General features: G+C 43.2%; 1 protein-coding gene across 1 annotated transcript in view; it reads right to left on the bottom strand.

Annotated features, from left to right (window-relative positions):
- Positions 1–18,227, bottom strand: part of MUC13 (mucin 13, cell surface associated) — a gene marked incomplete at its 5' end in the record, with an annotated part of 45,463 nt that extends 27,236 nt beyond the window's left edge. The window contains one exon of the mRNA XM_081085979.1: positions 18,214–18,227. Within this exon, the coding sequence (XP_080942105.1) occupies positions 18,214–18,227 (14 nt within the window). The remainder of the gene's footprint in view (positions 1–18,213) is intronic.
- Positions 18,228–19,936: the final 1,709 nt, after the last annotated feature.

Genomic DNA, 19,936 nt, shown 5'->3' with positions numbered 1-19,936 from the left:
TTGTGTGGATGTATGCTTTCATTTCTCTTGGGTAAATACTTAGGAGCAAAATGGCTTCATCATAAGGTTGGAATATGTTTACCTTGTAAGAAATTCGTCAAACTGTTTTCCATAGTTGTTGTGCCATTTTGCATTCCTGCAAATTTCAGTTGCCACCCATCCTTGCCATCACTTGGTCACTATCAGTCTTTTAATATTAACCATTCCTAGGGTATGTAATGATATCTCACTTTGGTTTTAATTTGCATCTCCTGGTGACAAATGATATTGAGCATCTTTTCATGTGCTTATTAGCCACTTATATCTCTTGTAAAATATTTGTTCAAATCATTTCCCCGTTTTTTTCTTTCTTTTTCTTTTTTTTTTGGGGGGGGGGCAGCGGGGAAGAGAAACATTAATGTGAGAGCGACACATTGACTGGTAGCTTCCCACACGCCTCCCAGCTGGGGCCAGGATCGAACCTGCAACCCAGGTATATGCTCTTGAATGGGAGTTGTTTGTCATCTTATTTTTGAATTGTAAGAGTTCTTTATATATGTATTTCATAGATGGTCTCCCTTTGCCATTTTTACATGGCATTTCAACCATGTACATTTATACATTCACTTTATAAAAGGCTAACCAGGAATCTAGGAAAATCTAAAAAGTGGCCTGAGGTCACAAGATTAGCATAGGGTCTCAAATGCAGGGTCTCCATTTCTGTCTCCTAAACCAGGAACAGCCCACTGCTCCATCTTGTCTTGGGTCCCGGCAATCAAGGGAGCAGGGCCCACAGCACGCGACTGCCACGTCTGCCAGTGACACCATACTACAACCGTGTCAGCCCTGACCCTGGTTTTCTATACCACTTTTCTGCTGAGCATACAACGCAGATGACCAGGAGGGGACGGAGGCCTGCTAAACACCTGCCTTCCTGACTCGCCCCTGGCCTCACCTGGGGAAACTCAGCCTCAAAGCAAGTCAGGCAGTCCTGATAGTGCGAACCACTAATAGCGCGGACCAGCTCTCATCCCTTCTTATGCCCCCTCCTAACCCGGACCACACCTGATACCAGCACCGCAGAATTACAGACACGGTGCACAGAGCTTCTCATTCCGGGAAAAGCGCTGTTGCTCATGTGCCCTTCCATGTGGAGGGGACTCAGTGAGTGCCAGGCTCCTGGGCTCTGGGCGTTGCTTTATTCACTCTGCCCTGAGAGAGGCGACGTGAATTATTTCAGAAGAACCCATTGGGACGACTCACCTCTGATCCTGCCTTTTCCCTTCGGGGAGGGAACCTGGGGACTCACAACTGTTGTGCCTGGGAGGGAAGGGGGTCAGCATTAGGAAGCCGAAGCCACATCCTCCCAAAGGAGCGATATTTTGTCTCCGTCTGTCATAGTCTTTGTTTTATTTCTTACACGGTTCAGAGCCTGGGCGAGGAAAAGGGGTGATATTCACTAGCACAGCCCCAGCTCCATTCTAGAGCTGTAGCTGTAAGTCCAGAACACAGGCTCCAGTTTCCCATAGAAACAAGGCGCAGAAGGCAACGCAGACAAATGAACGGGGTTGGGTCTGCTGGGAGGCAGTGGTGTGGTTGAGCTTTCTTCCTGGGTTTCTCTCCTCTCCTCCACCCAGGGTGTCAGAGGCTCAGCAGTGGTTTAAATGCCCCCCCATATGGGCTTCTCGTTACTGGAGATGTGTTCCATTTAAAAAGCGCAGGGATGGGCTTTTGGAGTCTTGGCTTGTAAAACTCCGCCACCGGTTATCTAATCACCCCACCGAGTTTAGTCAGCTCTAAAAAAAAAAAAAAATTCTCATCATCATCTATCTTCCGGAATGAATAAGCTCTTGGAGAAGTTATATGGATGGGGCTTTCCCCAGGAAGTAGTTGACCTCTCACCTACAGTAATTCCTCCTCCACTCGCCGCGGGGGGAGGGGTTCTGGGGAGGTTTGACTAATGTCAGAAAGCTCTCTTCAGGCCCTAACCGGTTTGGCTCAGTGGATAGAGCATCGGCCTGCGGACTGAAGGGTCCCAGGCTTGATTCTGGTCAAGGGCATGTACCTTGGTTGCGGGCACATCCCCAGTGGGAGGTGTGCAGGAGGCAGCTGATCGGTGTTTCTCTCTCATCAATGTTTCCAACTTTCCCTCTCCCCTCCTCTCTGGAAAAACGCAATAAAATATATTAAAAAAAAAAAAGAAAGAAAAAGAAAAAAGAAAGCTCTCTTCAGGCAGCTATAAATGGTAATTCAGGTTCCCTCCCAGAGGAAGTGAGTGGTTCCAGGAGGTGTAACTGCTCTCAGGGATGCTAGGGCTGGGCCTGGAATTGTTGCTCTTTAAGAGGAAAATTGCCAACCACAGATGGGAGCAGTCCGCCCCTGGTTGGGGTTTGCAATTGTTTCTGGTTTGCACCTGTCAGCCTCTCCGAACCCACTTATTCCCAAAGTGAGAGAGGATGCGACGCGGGACCTGTGTTTCCCAGACCAGCAGTGCCAGCGCGACTCGGGAACTCTTCGTGGATGCACATTTCAAAGGCGCCCACTGAATGGGCCGTCTGTGTTTTAACAAGACTCCGGTGACTCTGGATTTCACGTGGTCCGTGGACACAGCGTAGAGGACACTGATTCACTCCGAGGGGAACCCAATGGCCTTTCCAGCTTACTTTAGTTCTGATGCCACCGGGAGAAAACCTCACTGCTGCTGGCATAGCTTTACCTGTCTCTCGAATACGCCCCCATCTCCCTTTACGAGGCAGAGAGAGCAGGTCTCAGGCACAGAGCCTTTGGTAATCAAAGATGCACACCCAGAATCCGATACCACTTTATTTTTATTGTATTTACTTTATGGGGACTTTCTACTTATGGCAAAGAAAACTAGTGGTTTATATGAGGTGATGATGTAAAGTTTATTTTAAAAGTAAATTCACTTAAAGGAATAAGTCGATTTCATGAAAAAGAGGACAGAAGAAAAAGTAAAGACAGTAGCGTAGTTCCCCCTTATCCCCAGGGCACGTGTCCCAGGACCCCCAGGGGGTGCCTGGAACCCCGGGTAGTGCCAAACCCTACCCAACTGCAGCTCTGCCGGACGCGCGGGGCAGAGTCCTCATTTGCGGAACTTGCACATTTTTCAGTCCACACCTGTTCCTGCACCTGTGTAACCATCCCTTCCCTGCAGTCAATGGCTCATTGTCATTTGCTCCAGGGATCCCGTGCGGAAGTCCTCATAACAGTGTTATGCTTTCTGGTGCGACATGCTGGCGTCAGTCACACCATGTTTTCTGTTCACGTCTTCCACCACAAATGCTACGCCTTTCCCCTCCTGAGCACGTACCATGCCATGTGGAGGCGAGGCAGCAAAACCAGCCTGAATTTCCCCCCCTTTTCACAACCTCATGGATAGGAGATTCTTTCTTACCATATATCCTAGCAACCTCACATATTCTTTCTCACCTTATAAAGTCTAGAACTTTTACCTTTTCACTTAAAGGGAGCACTTCACGGCCTGTCTTGGGCATAGGCGATTGCCAGCATCAGTACTCTGGCGCCTGGGGTCATTATTAAGTAAACTAAGGGTGACTTGAACACAAGCGCTCAGATACCGTGACAATCGACCTGATCACGTAGCCAGCTACTAGGTGACTAACGTGGGGAGGGGGGTGCTGGTACAGAGCAGATAAAAGGGGCAATTTCTGTCCTGGGAGGGAGGGAGCAGGAGGCAGGGGATTTCGTCACTGCTCAGAACAGGGCGTGGCCCTGGCCGGGGCTCTCAGGTGGCCTGCAATTGACCTCAGGTGCGTAAAACCGAGGAAAACGAAACCGTGAGTGAGGCGGGCACTGTTGTACATATTAGTACAGTCTGTCAGGAACCTGAGGGTGGCACAAAATTGACGGAGGTTTGGAGAGCGCTGAGCTAGGACACATCGTTGAGTGGCTGTTGAGGGAGAGGGCCTTTCAAAATACGGAGGCAGGGGAAGCAAACAGGTAAACGAAGTAAAAGAGAAATACTCAGTATCAACAACGTGAAGAAATGGAGTGGGCTGAGCTCTGAGTGATTTTCTGGTTGGCTTTATTCAGAGAAACACCTGTTCCTGGGACACCCCCCACCCCCGCCCCAAACTGACTCGGTCTGGGGAGAGCGAAATGGCGTTTAGCTCAGGATTCGAGGCTTGAACAGCCATCCCCAAAATCTTTACCAAGCATTCTGTTTGCTTGTTGTTGCTGCTCCCAGTCACCTATAAAATGTCTCTTTCAAGAAGGAATCTTTGATTTGGCTTTCTCAGAAACTGTTTTCTTTATGGCAAATTAGAAAAAAGAAACACCAAAACTTCGACATGTACTCAAAGCAATTCCCTGAGAGGTTGCTTAGCACTAGGAATCAATTAGATAGCATGATCGTAAGACCTTTTCTTGGCAAAGATGAAAAGAACGATGCTGCTGTTGGCAATGGTGAGTGGGAATCAGGCCTCTGCGCAGCCTCTGAAGAAGGAACATGTGCTGGTATGTGCTACAGACCTTCAAAAATGGATGCCACCCTTGGCCTGGGAATTCTGCTGTAGGAATTTATCCTGAGGAGATAGCCAGACCTGTGCTTGAAGACATTTTTTACAAGAATGGATCACTATTATTTTCCATAGGAAAAAAATTAAAAACGATGGAAATGTCCAACATCTGGGGCTTGGTCAAGACAAATTCGGTGAGTTCACGAGAGGAATATTACAGAGTCATTATGACAAAGAAAATTTTCAACAATACCGTATTTTTACTAACTGTGAATAAACTATTAAACAACATATACATTGAGGCCCTTGGGTTCCAGCAGCCAGTGTTGAGTTTACATTCTCTCCTTCATTCATCAAATACATTAGGGTATTGACAAGCACTAGACACTGGTCCAGGCTCTGGGGATATAGCGATGAACTGAAATTAGCATTTCTGCAATAACTCTGTGCAAAATGCTATGAAGGACAGGTTTAGGGTGTGGTGGGAGCAGGTATAATAGGAAGGCCTCACCTTGAAACACTCCTGGCAAAGTACACCCAGTAAGCATAACACCCAGCAGAGGCCAGCACACAGTATGGACACAGTGAATAACCCTTGATTGGTTGACTTTCTCTAGTGGCAAATATGTATACCAATCTCTGCTGCACCCGAGGCAGCAGCTGCCACACAGGGCAGGACAAGAAACAATCCTCCCCTCAGCCCTCCTGACCTCCTGTGGGGCCTGACTCCCCAGGGAGACTTCTCTCCCAGTGGCCCTAGTTGTTCTCCCCGGAAGTCTCCGTAGTGTCTCTGTAAGTCACAGGATGGAGGATGGAAGCGGGGCTGGGCAGTAGTGTCTGCAGAACTCTCTAGCAGCGATCTTGTCTGAGCTCCTGCTGAGTCAAGATGCCTTACAATAATCTGCCCTGGGAGTATTTGTAGTCCCTGGAAAAATATTTCCATGTGTCTCAACAGTGCCTTCTGAGAGGGTGGGGTAAATGCGTGGGTTTGTGAATCGAAAAGCTAATTACCAATGGGGCACAATCTCTGGAGTTAAATTTTAGTGGCAATACCCCGACAGTCTTTCAGGGCTGGGTTCCCAGGGCGGTGTCCCACATGGACCCAGCATAGAGGGTGAGGAGGCCAGTTTTCCCCAGTATGCCATCCCAGAGAATGAAGAGTGAGCTGGTGTCACTTCATCGTCCCTAGCATAGATATAAAAAAGTACAGATAATTGTAAGTGTGGGTGAGGATGTGGAGAATTTGGAACCCTTATACACTGCTGGTGGAAATGTAAAATGGTGCAGCCACTTTGGAAAACAGTCTGGCAGTTCCTCACAAAGTTAGACATAGACTTACAATTTGATTCAGAAATTCTACTTCTAGGTACTCCTAAGAGAAACAAAATATGCCCCCACAAAAACTTGTACATGAACATTCATTATTTGTAATACCTAATATCCATAAACCAATGAATGGGTAAGCAAAATGGGGTATATCCATACAATGAAATATTATTCCACCATAAAAAGGAATGAAGTACTGATACATGGTACAACATGGATGAATCTTGAAAACATTATATTAAGTGAAATAAGCCAGTCACAAAAGACTACCAATTGTATGATTCCATTTATATTAAATCTCCAGAATAGGCAAATCTATAGAGACAGAAAGTGAATTGGTTGTTGCCTAGGGCTAATGAGAGGTGAGAGGATTAGGGGATGACAGCTAAGAAGTAAGGATTTCTTTCTGGGGTGATGGAAATCTTCTAAAATTGGTTGTGATTATATTAAATTTAAATGAGTAGACTGTATGGTATGTGAATTATATCTCAATAAAGCTACTACCCAAAAAAATAAAAGAACATTAAAAAAGTGAGCTGGTTCCAGCCAGTGTTGCTCAATGGTTGAGTGTCTTCCCATGAACCAGGAGGTCACGATTCTGATTCCTGGTCAGGACACATGCTGGGTTGTGGGCTCAATCCCCAGTGCGGGTGTGCAGGAGTCAGCTGATTGATGATTCTCTCTCATTATTGATGTTTCTATCTTTATCTCTCTCCCTCTCTCTTTCTCTCTCTGAAAATCAATAAAAACATTTCTTTTTTTAAAGTGAGCTGGGATGGATTAGGTAGATACAACACCAGCGCAATTTTAGCGAAGACCATCTTAAAGAAAATTTGTATCACCAGAGACCTCCCTCTGCCTACACATAACTTTTGCAATGACCATAACTCTGTGTAGTTGAGAAGAGCTCTAGAAATGTAGCTATTAATAACAACTTACACTTAAAAAGCACCTACCATGTGTCACCATTCCCCATGCTTTAAATTTATTAACTCAAAACCATGAAGTAGATTTACTATTATTATACCCATATTATAGCTTGGAACCTGAAGCACAGGTAGGACTGTGACTTAGATCAGGGTCAGCAAACCTTTCCTATGAAGAGTCAGATAATAAACATATTAGGCTCTGTGGGCTAAGAGGTGAAATTGAGGATACTATGCAGACATTTATAAAACAAGAGAAAAAACACACTTCCCAAAAATATTAAAATATAATAGTAATTGAGCACAATTTTTGGAAATACTGTTCTACTAATAGAAGAATAGAATTATTCTTGGTTGGGGGAAATATTTTGCTTAATTGAGGTTCAGAGTTAAGTTTCCTATTATCAGAATTGATGACAAATATTCCACTGTTAATGCTGATTAATAATAAAATTTTATGTATTTCATCTTTAAAAATGTCTTTCACACAGATATGTACTGCCAAATGCTGAGATCAATCCATGAGCATATAATTTTAAGGATATTTATTGCTTGGAAGGCAGTTATAGAATTCTATGAGATTCTTTTATTGGTAGTGCCTTTTAGCATGCCATTATATTGCAAATTAATCACTTCCAATTGAAAGTTAGGTAGCTGCTCCTCAATTGCTTCATAAAATGGACTTTGAAATATAAAGTTTGTTTTCATACTTGCATTAAAGCCCAAAAAGTACTGCAGGAACTATAGTTTAAGTTCAGATTATATGTCTGCTGCAAATTTGTGTGGGAAAGATCTTCTCATTTTAACCTTTTGACCACACAGGAAGTATAGAAAGCAGCTTGATGTGACTTGTGACTTACACAACATCAATAGTTAAAATGACTTCACCACAGTATAAAATTTGCATATAAACCATTCTTGTCTGATAAGAGTGGTTCTTCTCACTAATATTTTAATCTCAGCCCTGTACTCAAAAATTTGCAATAAAACTTTACTAATGCTAAGCCATCAAACTGCTTTATAGTAGGGTAAGTCAGGATATTAGCTTCTACATGTGACAAAAAACCACAGAACAGTGTTGGTTAAGTTCACTGACAGTGAATGAAGTTCACCATTGACACCACTGGTTACATAACACATGATATATTCAAATATTTTCAGCCAAATACTTACTCATAGGTAATACAAGGAATAGCCATCCATAAGCTTCAAATGCCTAGCATTTTCACAAGCTTTGCAAATGAATCACACTATCGTTTTTTTCTGCTCCACACATATTTCTACCACCTCCAGTTGTAACACATCTTAGCAGATTCTACTTCAGTTTATACTGAAATAATGTTTTCTCAACTTCTTTGAAAATCACTTTTTTAAAAACAACTTTATTGAGGTTTAATTCACCTATCATACAACACACTCATTTAGAGTGTGTGATTTCATTTAAAAATATCCTTTCTTACAGTTGTTTCACAGAGGCTATTCGGAGAGGCTAATTCTTCAGTCACTTCAAATTTGTCACTGACTCCTTGAATGAACCGCTGAGTAGTATGGGTAACATCTGTCAACTCCTCAAGAACCAAGGAAAATCACTCAAAATTATTTGCCTTGTTTATTAGTTGACTATTAGATACTGTCCCCAATGTTCTCAACTCTCTGAGCAACTGTTCTTGCTGCAACTGTCTTAAATAAGCTTCTCTCCTCCGGACACATTGCTTGGGCTGCTTCACTCAAACACAACTTAATTAACTCACTCTTAAATGGCTTTCCTTGCTTGGCTCACAAATGAGCCACTTGGAAACTTGCTCTGATTGCAGCCTCATTTTTGTTATTTAATTTTAGGAAGAAATTCTTCTGTGATGAGACATTCCATGTAAAATTTTTTACCCCCACCCCTTCTGATGGCTGCTTTCCTTTGAGTTGGAAATATTGTGATATGTCTTTAGTCTGGTAATATTAACATAATCTATTATTTCAGCCCACCTATAGTGTCATGGTCTAAAGAGTAATGCTTTGCCATCTAATTTGATAACAAAATAATCCATACTCCAAAACAATCCACACTGTGACTTAAAAATGACACGTGAAGTCCATTTTGCTCTTCTTGTTTTGACATGATGGTTATATGCTGGTAATTTAAAAAGTAAACAAAATGTCACAGCATGACTATATACATGGTGTTTGAAACACTGTTGAGCTTTAACTGCATCGCTGTGACACGTAATGTGTGGAGCAGCCGTCACGTATTAATCTCTGCTCTACTCTGCTATTGTAGCACACCATGCAGGCAAACGGGTGTGGCTGCGTTCCAATAAGACTTCATTTGAGGACACTGAAAGTTGGGTTCCACATCATTTTCACATCAAGCAGAATATGATTCTTATTTTGATATTTCTCGGTGATTTAAACGTGTGAAAATGACTCTTAGCTTGTGGTTTCTACAACAACAGACAGCTGGCTGACTTTGGTCCATGGGATGGAGTGAGCCAGCACCAGCTCTAGAGTGCGGTCAGCCCAGTGGGGACGGATCCTCACCAAGGTCAAAGCTCATCCCTGTCCATAGCATCCTGAAGACCGACAGTCTTAAACAAGTTCCTTTCCTCCGGACACATTGCTTGGGCTGCTTCAATCCAACACAACTTAATGAACTCATCTCTAAATGGCTTTGCTTGCTTGGCAAACAAATGAGCCACTTGGAAACTTGCTCCGATTGCAGCCTCATTTTCGTTATTTAATTTTAGGAAGCAATTCTGCTGTGTGGGTGTTCACTTTTAACCTCCTAGAGCAGTGATGGCAAACCTTCTGAGCTCGGCATGTCAGCATTTTGAAAAACCCTAACTTAACTCTGGTGCCGTGTCACATATAGAATTTTTTTGATATTTGCAACCATAGTAAAACAAAGACTTATATTTTTGATATTTATTTTATATATTTAAATGCCATTTAACAAAGAAAAACCAACCAAAAAAACGAGTTCGCATGTCACCTCTGACACGCGTGTCATGGGTTCACCATCACTGTCCTAGATTGAAGGACCACAAGACTTGACCCCCATGAAGATGTCACAAACCACATCTTCCAGAACTCTTTCCCAGGGCTGAGTTGAGTAACACTACCCATCCACTGTCTCCTTTAACTCCATTATGAGAAGTCAGTTCTATGGGCAAATTTTTATAGACTAAAACTTGGATCTTGGAGATGTTAAGTAACCAGGGGATATGTGGCAGCCCTGGGATTGAATTCCAGGTTTCAAAGGTCATGCTCTACTCACCATCCCACACTGTTTCTATTTCATCCAGACACTCGTCTATGCCTGCCCCACACCCTGCCCATGTTCTCCAACCAGGCTGCTTCCGGAATGACTTCTGTCTCCATTGTGGAGCTCGTCAGTAAACACGGCTGGGTGTGCTGGCCTTGCCCTCTTCCATACACCACTGTAGCTCACATGTTCTTACGGCTCATACTTTTGATGACATTGTGTCCTGGAAATCATAATAAGCTGGATGCCTAAACTTTGGGCTTTTACCCCAACCCTTCCATGAACCAGAATTCAACTCTGGGAAAATTTCCCTTCTCTGATCATCAGTTTCCTTATCTGTAGAATCAGAGTGGAGGTTGAGTGATGTCATCATTTCCTGAGCTTCTTCCTAGTTTTAACTTTCTATAAGTCGACTGACTCCTCACCATGTTTTATTACCCACATATCACCATGTCCTTTTATTAGTAAGAGTCATGCTGATAGGTTCAGAGAGGCATGGACTCTGAACCTTGCTTTAAGACACATGACAAGAATCTATTAATAGACATAACATCCCAGAAATGCCAACTGGTTCATACACAAGAACATTTAAGAATAATTAACTATCCCTGCCGGTGCGGCTCAGTGGTTGAGCATCAACCCATGAACCAGGAGTCACAGTTGGATTCCTGGTCAGGGCACATGCCCTGGTTGCAGACTCCATCTCCAGGAGGGGGTGTGCAGGAGGCAGCCGATTGATGATTCTCTCTCATCATGTGTCATCTATTTCTCTCTCTCCCTTTCACTTCTTCTCTCTGAAATCAATAAAAACATATTGTTTTTAAAAAGAAAAAGAATAATTAACTGAACAAAGAGACCAACTTGATCTTTAGCCAATGTACAAACTAAAGCGGATAAAGAATGGGGCATTATGGAGCGGGGAGCAGCTGGAATAACAGCCAATTCTACAAATATTGATTAGGCATCTACCATGAGAGTGCTAGCAAAAGGGAGTGGAGGTGAATACAAAACAAATAGATAAAAAAAATGTAAAACTGAGGAGTTCACAGTCTAGTGGGTGATAACCAAGGAGCTAATAGAAATGTAGGAATCAATAGGGGGCTTTTGACTTACCTGCCTCTGTAGAGAGGTAGACTGAGAGAGCTTGCTTTATTGTAATGCCCATCAATCAGGGGATAGAGCGCCTCAGGGGACAGAAGCCTCAGGCCTCAAAGTTCCATTATTCCTGAAGGTTAACCTATGCTTAGCTCTTCCGATACAAGTGTAGTGCTTGCTGCCGGGCAAGGGAGTGGGAAGGGTGTGCCTTTCTCATTTTTTGTTTTTGTTTTGCATTATTTCTTTAGCATAAATTCTAGGGAGTAAAATTACTAATTCAAGGGTTAAAGATTTTTAAAGCTTCTAGAAATTGTTGCCTAATTACCTTCTTAAAGATTTATATTAATTTATACCCCTACAGTTGTCCTCTCATCGATCAGCATGAAGTATGTTCATTTATAAAGTAGGCTTTTTTTCCTACCTTGGTAGGTAAAAAATGGATACCTCAGTGTTTAAATTATCGTTTATTGGACCACTAATGAGATTAAACATTCCCCATATATTTGTTAGGTTATTTGTAATTCCTATTCCTGATTTTTTGTCTATTGTTTTAAGGGAAGAGTTATTCATAATGTTCTAGTTAAGGTACATGAGATGTTTAGGTAAATGTTTGGATGAAAGATATTAACCTTTGTTGACTCTTCATTTTCACCTAACCCTCCCCTCTTCTAAGTCCAGACCCATAGGCTCATGGTCAAGTCCTCGAGGCCCAGAGGCTTGCAGTGAAGTCCATCAGAACCCTCTCGTGCTGGTGCCACCTTCCAAACAAAACCTCAATTTTGGGTCAATCCATTGACCCCTTCTCTGCTCTAATACCCACTGCTGAGCCCTGCTAGAGTAAAATGATTTAATGTGGGGATTGCTGCTACCACAACCCCACTGTTCTCAGCCTGTGTCCAATATACTCCGTGTCCTGACCAGCTTCCTCCCATGTTCCTAACCAGCCATTTCAGACATTCTCTCCTCCCCTCCTTACAACCCTTACCACCTGCTTTCTTCCTTTTGTATTCCCTCCCCCAAATATTATATAATCTATCTACACTAATAAAAGAGAAACATGTAAATTGCTGTCACTCTGCTACGCCCACCAGCCAATCAGAATGACTATGCAAATTAGCCAAACAAAGATGGCGGTTAATTTGCATACGTAGGCATGGAGTGAAGACTGAAGACTGAAGACTGAAGACTGAAGACTGAAGACTGAAGACTGCAGCGGAGAAGTCAAGCCTCGCTGCGGCCAGAGGGGAGAGGCCTAGTCTCAAGACTTGGCTTCTCTGCTGAAGCCAGACCAAAGGCCTGGCTCCCAGGTGCTGGAGGAAAACCGGTGCTCGCAGCCAGGGGAAGGAAGGCCTATTGCGCGAATCTTCATGCAATGGGCTTCTAGTATATATAAAAGGCTAAGTGACCGCTTGACTTTCTGACCAGCTGGTAGGTATGACGCATACTGACCACCAGGAGGCAGACGCTCAATGCAGGAGCTGATGAGCTGCGGTGAGTTGGTAGTGGAGATAATCGGGTGATGCACCCCAGAGCCAGAGAGGAGGGAATCCGATTCCGGGGTGCATCACCCAAGAACCACCCTCTCACAATCCAGGACCCCTTGGGGGATAATGTAGAGCCGGTTTCAACCTGACCCCCACAGGCCAGGCCGAGGGACCCCCACCTGCCAGAGAGACCCCACTCACTCCACAGACGCCCTCGGAGCCGTGGTGCCAGCCCAGGTGCGGCCGGCCGGGGAGGGACCTCGGAAGGTTGGCTCCAGGGCGTGTCTGGCCCCATCTTGCTCAGTCCCACCCTGCCTGCCACCTTCTAATTAATTTCCTTTCGATGTGCACGAATCCGTGCACTGGGGCACTAGTTGACATATAACATCATATTAGTTTTAGGTATACAACATAATGGTTTGATAGGTGTTTATATAGTGAAATAATTACTACAATAAGTTTAGTTAACATCCATCACCTCACATACATTTTTTTTTTTTTTTTTTTTTTGTGGTGAGAACTTTCAAGATTTACCCTTTTAGTGACTTTCATTATAATGCCTCTTTCATTATAATGTGCTTCTCAACTTGTTTCATCGTTTAGGAGGTTGTCAGGAATATAATTAAAATAGAAACACAACAGTACATGAAATCGTCTACAGAAACGTGGCTACAGAAATGGTTCCTTTAGTTTGAACTCTAAAATGTTTTCCCTTTAACAAACATACAGCTCTTATTACATGTCAAGTGCTGGTGTAAGTGTTGTATAGACATTGACTCATTCTCATGACAACTCTAAGAGGGAGATTCTGTATTATTACACATGAGAAATTAAAAAGAGAGAGAAAAAATTGCCCAGGGTCACACAGAGCTAGTAAGTGGGGATGTGAATTCAGAAAGCCTGCGTGAATGGCCAGGGTCATCTGTCCCGTTCCATTGCACCTTGTCAGCCTTGGCTGTCCCCCACCATGCTCGCAGGATGGCTGGGGAGAAGGTCGAAGAGGTGGGCAAGGACTTCTTTCCCCTCACACCTTTATCAAGTGCCCCTGGGAAGCTGCTTGCGGCTCGCCCAGAGCAGAAGAACGTGTGCCCCTTATCGCAGTGACTGTCTGCACCTGGGCACACTGCCCTAATACAAACCTTCTGTCCCAGCCTCACCTCTCTCCTCTCCTGTTAGCTTCGCTCAAATCTGTCCCCATATAGCCCTAACCTAAATCTAGTACTTCCATCCTCTTCAAGCGCTTTGACCCTCCCAGGAGGACTCTTATCCAAGAAGCGGGAAATAACCGGGTTGGAAGTACGAAAGAACTTTCTAGTAGCTGGAGTTATTGAGTTAAGCAGGAAGCTTCCTCAAAGCAAATGAGCTCCCTGTTGCTGGGACAGCTACTCAGATGAGAGGGAATTTAAGTGCTTCTTTAAAAAAAAAATATATATATATATATATATATATATATATATATATATATATATATATTTTATTGATTTTTTACAGAGAGGGAGATAGTTAGAAACATCAATGAGAGAGAAACATCGATCAGCCGCCTCCTGCACACCCCCTACTGGGGATGTGCCCACAACCCAGGCACATGCCCTTGACCAGAATCGAACCCGGGACCCTTCAGTCCGCAGGCCGACGCTCTATCCACTGAGCCAAACCGGTTTCGGCTTAAGTGCTTCTTAAGGGTGGTTGGAATAAATGATGGCGAAGATCTCTTCCCAGGATTCCATATTTTATGTTTCCTGATGTTGTTTTAATTTGTACTTCATATTGTTTAAAGCAAAAGGTCTCCTCTCTAATGTCCTTTAACATGTCTCATCTCCACTTGTATCACTAGTAGTTCTACCTTTAGTGCTGATGCTTACCACAGAGAAAGATGGTGCTGGGACAGGTCGCTTCATTTGCACAGGGTCTTCTTCCTCTAGGGCAGTGGTTCTCAACCTGTGGGTCGCGACCACTTTGGTGGTCGAACGACCCTTTCACAGGGATCGCCTAAGACCATCCTGCATATCAGATATTTACATTACGAGTCATAACAGTAGCAACATTACAGTTATGAAGTAGCAACGAAAATAATTTTATGGTTGGGTCACAACATGAAGAACTGTATTTAAAGGGCCAGCAGGTTGAGAACCACTGCTCTAGAGAAAGCATGTCAAACTCGTGGCCCACAACGAATGTTTTTATGGGCCAGCCAATATAACGGTATATAAGAAACATTTTAATAAAAATTTCATAACTTAATTTTTACAATATCCTGGTATACATAATTATTATTATTATTATTATTATTATTATTTTTATTTTTTTTTATTTTTATTTTTTTATTGCTTAAAGTATTACAAAGGGTATTACATATGTGTCCATTTTATCCCCCCGCCCTAGACAGTCCCCTAGCCTCGCCTATCCCCCAGTGTCTTATGTCCATTGGTTATGCTTATATGCATGCATACAAGTCCTTTAGTTGATCTCTTACCCCCCTACCTCCTGACCCCCAACCCTCCCCGGCCTTCCCGCTGCAGTTTGACAATCTGTTTGAGGCAACTCTGCCTCTGTATCTATTATTGTTCAAAAGTTTATAATGGTTTCTATTATCCATGAATGAGTGAGATCATGTGGTATTTTTCCTTCATTGACTGGCTTATTTCACTTAGCATAATGCTCTCCAGTTCCATCCATGACGTTGCAAATGGTAAGAGTTCCTTCTTTTTTACAGCAGCATAGTATTCCATCGTGTAGATGTACCACAGTTTTCTAATCCATTCATCTACTGATGGGCACTTAGGCTGTTTCCAGATCTTAGCTATGGTGAATTGTGCTGCTATGAACATAGGGGTGCATATATCCTTTCTGATTGGTGTTTCTGGTTTCTTGGGATATATTCCTAGAAGTGGGATCACAGGGTCAAATGGGAGTTCCATTTTCAGTTTTTTAAGGAAACTCCATACAGTCTTCCATAGTGGCTGCACCAGTCTGCATTCCCACCAGCAGTGCAGGAGTGTTCCTTTTTCTCCACATCCTCTCCAGCACTTGTTCGTTTGTTGATTTGTTGATGATAGCCAGTCTGACAGGTGTGAGATGGTACCTCATTGTTGTTTTGATTTGCATCTCTCAGATGATTAGTGACTTTGAGCATGTTTTCATATGTCTCTTGGCTTTCTGAATGTTCTCTTTTGAAAGGTGTCTATTTAGGTCCTTTGCCCATTTTTTGATTGGATTATCTTCCTTTTGTTAAGTTGTATGAGTTCCCTATAAATTTTGGAGATTAGGCCCTTATCAAATATGACATTGGCAAATATGTTTTCCCACACAGTGGGTTTTCTCGTTGTTTTGTTGATGGTTTCTTTTGCTGTGCAGAAGCTTTTTATTTTGATGTAGTCCCATTTGTTCATTTTCTCTTTAGTTTCAAGTGCCCTAGGAGCTGTATCAGTGAAGAAATTGCTTCGGCATATGTCTGAGATTTTGTTGCCTTTGGATTCTTCTAGGATTTTTATGGTTTCCTATCGTACATTTAAGTCCTTTATCCATTTTGAGTTTATTTTTGTGTATGGTGTAAGTTGGTGGTCTAGTTTCATTTTCTTGCATATATCTGTCCAATTTTCCCAACACCATTTATTGAAGAGACTATCTTGGCTCCATTGTATGTTCTTGCCTCCTTTGTCAAATATTAATTGAGCATATTGGTTCGGGCCGTACATAATTATTATTAATAATGAACTACAATGTTTGCTAATGACTGATTACTATAATCATGTTGCATTCATTTCCCTTACGCACAGGTGCACCATTACTCTCCACTAATACTAGCAGTGAATATTTTAGCAGCTGATTGCCACGTCATTAGTCTTGGACTGACTTGTTTGGTGTGAGCAACAGGAAATATTTTGCTTTCGGAGAACAAGAAAAATAGGTTAATTTGCATTACGCTTATTAATTTGTGCAGTTATTCAGTGTCTGGTAAGTTAATGTTCAAGAAAAAATACTAATTTTTATTAAAATGTTCCATTATTTTATGTCAACGATTACTCATTTATTTCAGCCCTTTGTATTCAGCATGTCTCTATCTAAATAAACCTACGTTTCTATGAAAATTGAAGCTTTTGTTCTTTTGCGACCCACATAAACTTAAACCTTATTTATTTGGCCTGTGTTAGCCTTTGAATTTGACATGGTTTCTCTAGAGGCATCCTCTTCAAAATCCTGAATAGCCTACTTCCTCTTAGTCTAAGGGTCACTTTTTAAAAAATATATTTTTATCAATTTCAGAGAGGAAGGGAAAGGGAGAGGTAGAAACATCCATGATGAGAATCATTGATGGGCTGCTTCCTGCATGCCCCTTATTGGAGATCGAGCCCACAACCCAGGCATGTGCCCATAGGTCAACATTCAACCACTGAGCCACACCGGCCGGCCTAAGGGTCACTTTTGACATATCATTTTTCTTATCATGCTCAGGTCAGTACCCACTGCTGGCAATTCTGCCTTCCAACACCAAATGCCTGTGATTTCCAAGAAGTTGAATCACATCCAAGGTCTTCAGGACCAGTTCCTGGTGAATCAGCATTGACGTGAACATCCTCATCCTACTTTCGTCTGTTTTCTTGTGTGACAGGAGGGCCCCAGTGAAGAGAACCAATATGTGTTCTTAGTAGTTTGCAGTGTTTTCAAATGAATTCTCCCCTCTAATCCTCACAACAACTCTGGGAGGAAGTAATTGTTATCCCCACTTCACTGACTAGGATACTCAGAGAGCTGAGCAGACTCTTAGGCCTGACATCACAACCTGGGAAAACAGCCAGGTTGTTAGAAATTGTTAGAAAAGGGTCTTGTACCAGCTGTCAGAGCCCAGACCTTCTGACTGTGCAATCTTTTATGAGGTCCATAAAAAGCAACATAGATAACGTATTCCTGGCACCTGTGATGTTTATAGTATCTGGCGGAGCTGGGCAGGACAATAAAGGGGTCAGTACTGCGTTCCTGTGAAGATCTCCCTTGGGGATTACCATGTGGGCAGGAAAGCGGAGTGGGAGGGGCTGGTCAGGAGAGGAGTGCAGGTCATCCCCATTCGAGGATGTCTGATGGGCCGCAGTCTGAACCTAATCTGCCCAAAGGTCACCGCTATGCCCAGGCTGCCCTAACGGCCTCTCCTGGGGCCAGGTTTCTGTCGCAGAGCTGACGGAATCTGAGGGGCTCATCCATCCCCTGCCACGAAAGGCACCCGAGAAAGCAACTGATTAACATACATCTAGCCAGGCCGCCACATTCATAGGCCACCATAGTGTCAGGGCCATGGCCCCCCATCTTATCGTTCCCCAGAGTCTCCACCACAGAGCACAGATGTGCTTTCTTCCCCTTCTCCTCCAGGACATACAGAATTGGCCTGGAGTGGCAGTGGGAGAAGCTCAAGTGGAAGTTTTCAGGGTCTGAATTGGTTACTTACACTCTCAACCCATAGAAAGAAAAGTAAACAACAGCAGGTTATATACCTGAACCAGGCGTTTTATCATTAGGCCAATCTGTCCGTCCGTCCATCCATCCATCATCAGAAGTGTGTCTCCTCACGGAGAGGGGCATGGAGGATACAGAAATACCGAGTCCCTACATCTGCCATGTGAGAGTTCACGTGTAAGGTTCCCTGTGCAGGGGCTCACCACAAGAGCGCCATGGTTTACCTGATGCCCTCGGGAAAAACTATCTGCTGTGCTCTGCCTCGTTTGCTTGCTTTTACAAGAAAAACACACAATGAAAATGATATTTATTTTATTGCATCATTTTACTGACTAGAACGCCAGACTTATAGTGGGTATAAGTATAAAAATAACCGAATTCTTACAAATAATACTTTGCTGCTACAGTACTGAATAATTAGTGGAGGTTGCAGTTATAATACAATTTTAAATAACATCCTCATAATGGATTTAACACAATCCATTGGGGACTAAGGTGTCAAGGTTTGCAAAGAGAGATCCAGGATGTGACTCAAACAGTTCAGATTCCAGCTACATGCTTCATTTCACCACAAATCCAGCAACACAAACATTAAAAAAACCTCACAACAACCCAGGTTGAAAAACCTTTTTTGTAACCCAGGCAATAGAGGAAGATAAGTGGGTTAGTTTCACAGGTAAACTGCATCCATCCCTTCCCTGGGTGGTCCCATCCTTCCTACCCAATAATTCTGCATCTAATGCCTTAGATGTGCCCAAAAAACAACGATAAAACCAGATCTAATGCATCCTCTTCACAGATACCCAGGAGACAGAGCCAGTCTAAGATCTGTCTCTTTTCAGACCCATACTGTCCCTTTGGCTTCACAGGTTTTTCTGTGAGCAGTTTACACCAAAGAAACACTACTGAAAAGATATTTTAGCACAATGGATTAACTGCCATTTAATACTTTAATGCTCCTAGTATTTTAACCAGAGTTTCCTTCTCTGGGGATTGGAGGAAAGAACACACACTGTAAAAGCCAACTCTACAAAACCGAGTATCCTTTTTCAAACCCAAACACAAGAACCCCAGAGTGAAATAAAATGTCCCTTCTAACCCCCGCAAAAGTTTTCACATACACACACACACACCAAAAAAAAAAATCTCTGACAGTAGGGTAGTGTTAAATAAGATGCAAAAGACTGCAATTCTTCCTCTTTCCAAAGACTTGCTTTAGTTTTAAGATCAGTGTAAGAATCTCAGAACTATGGGTCAAACCCAAGTTGTGGGTGTGTTAGGCTAAACTAAGCCAGAAGCAAAGTTCATAGAGCTTCAGGGGACCTGGGCCCTTCACCAGTGGGCAAGATGGCTTAATAGAGGCCCCCAAAGGCCACATGCAAGACCCTACTGTGTCTGCCTGGGCACGTTCCCATCTGAATAAATACCCTTCAAAGACATTTTCTTGGGCAACCATCCAGCCTTGTAATGAAAAGAGGCTGCCTCCCTCTGGGCCAACTTTCACAGTCACCTCCTCAAGAACTCAATAATCCCATCGTCATTTCTGACCCCAATGCTGCCAGCCAGCTTTGATGAAGCTATCCACTCAGCAATTTTGCTCTAAAGGACTTAGCTGCTTCTGAAAATACACTTTTGTCAAAGCCGGAAGATTTGTCAGCATTTCAGACATTCAACTGAATATGTTCCCGACTCGGATAATATTTACAAAAGTGTGCCTCCAAAATGTGGGAGCCACAGCCTTAGCGAGGGAACAAGACAGAGTGGCCCTCAGGTGGACGGCTAAGTCTGGCTGTGTGTCCCAAACCCCGCTCATCGCTTTACACCTCCTACCCCCAAAGCCACGTACCTACATGCTCCGTGCTCAGCATGAACCAGCACTATTTTCTTAATGATGACTACACGTGTCCAAGAAATACATGTAATGAC

The sequence above is a fragment of the Myotis nattereri genome, assembly GCF_964212035.1.
Source record: "Myotis nattereri genome assembly, chromosome: 3".
Classification (NCBI taxonomy): domain Eukaryota; kingdom Metazoa; phylum Chordata; class Mammalia; order Chiroptera; family Vespertilionidae; genus Myotis; species Myotis nattereri.
This window is presented reverse-complemented; position numbering and strand designations above follow the sequence as displayed.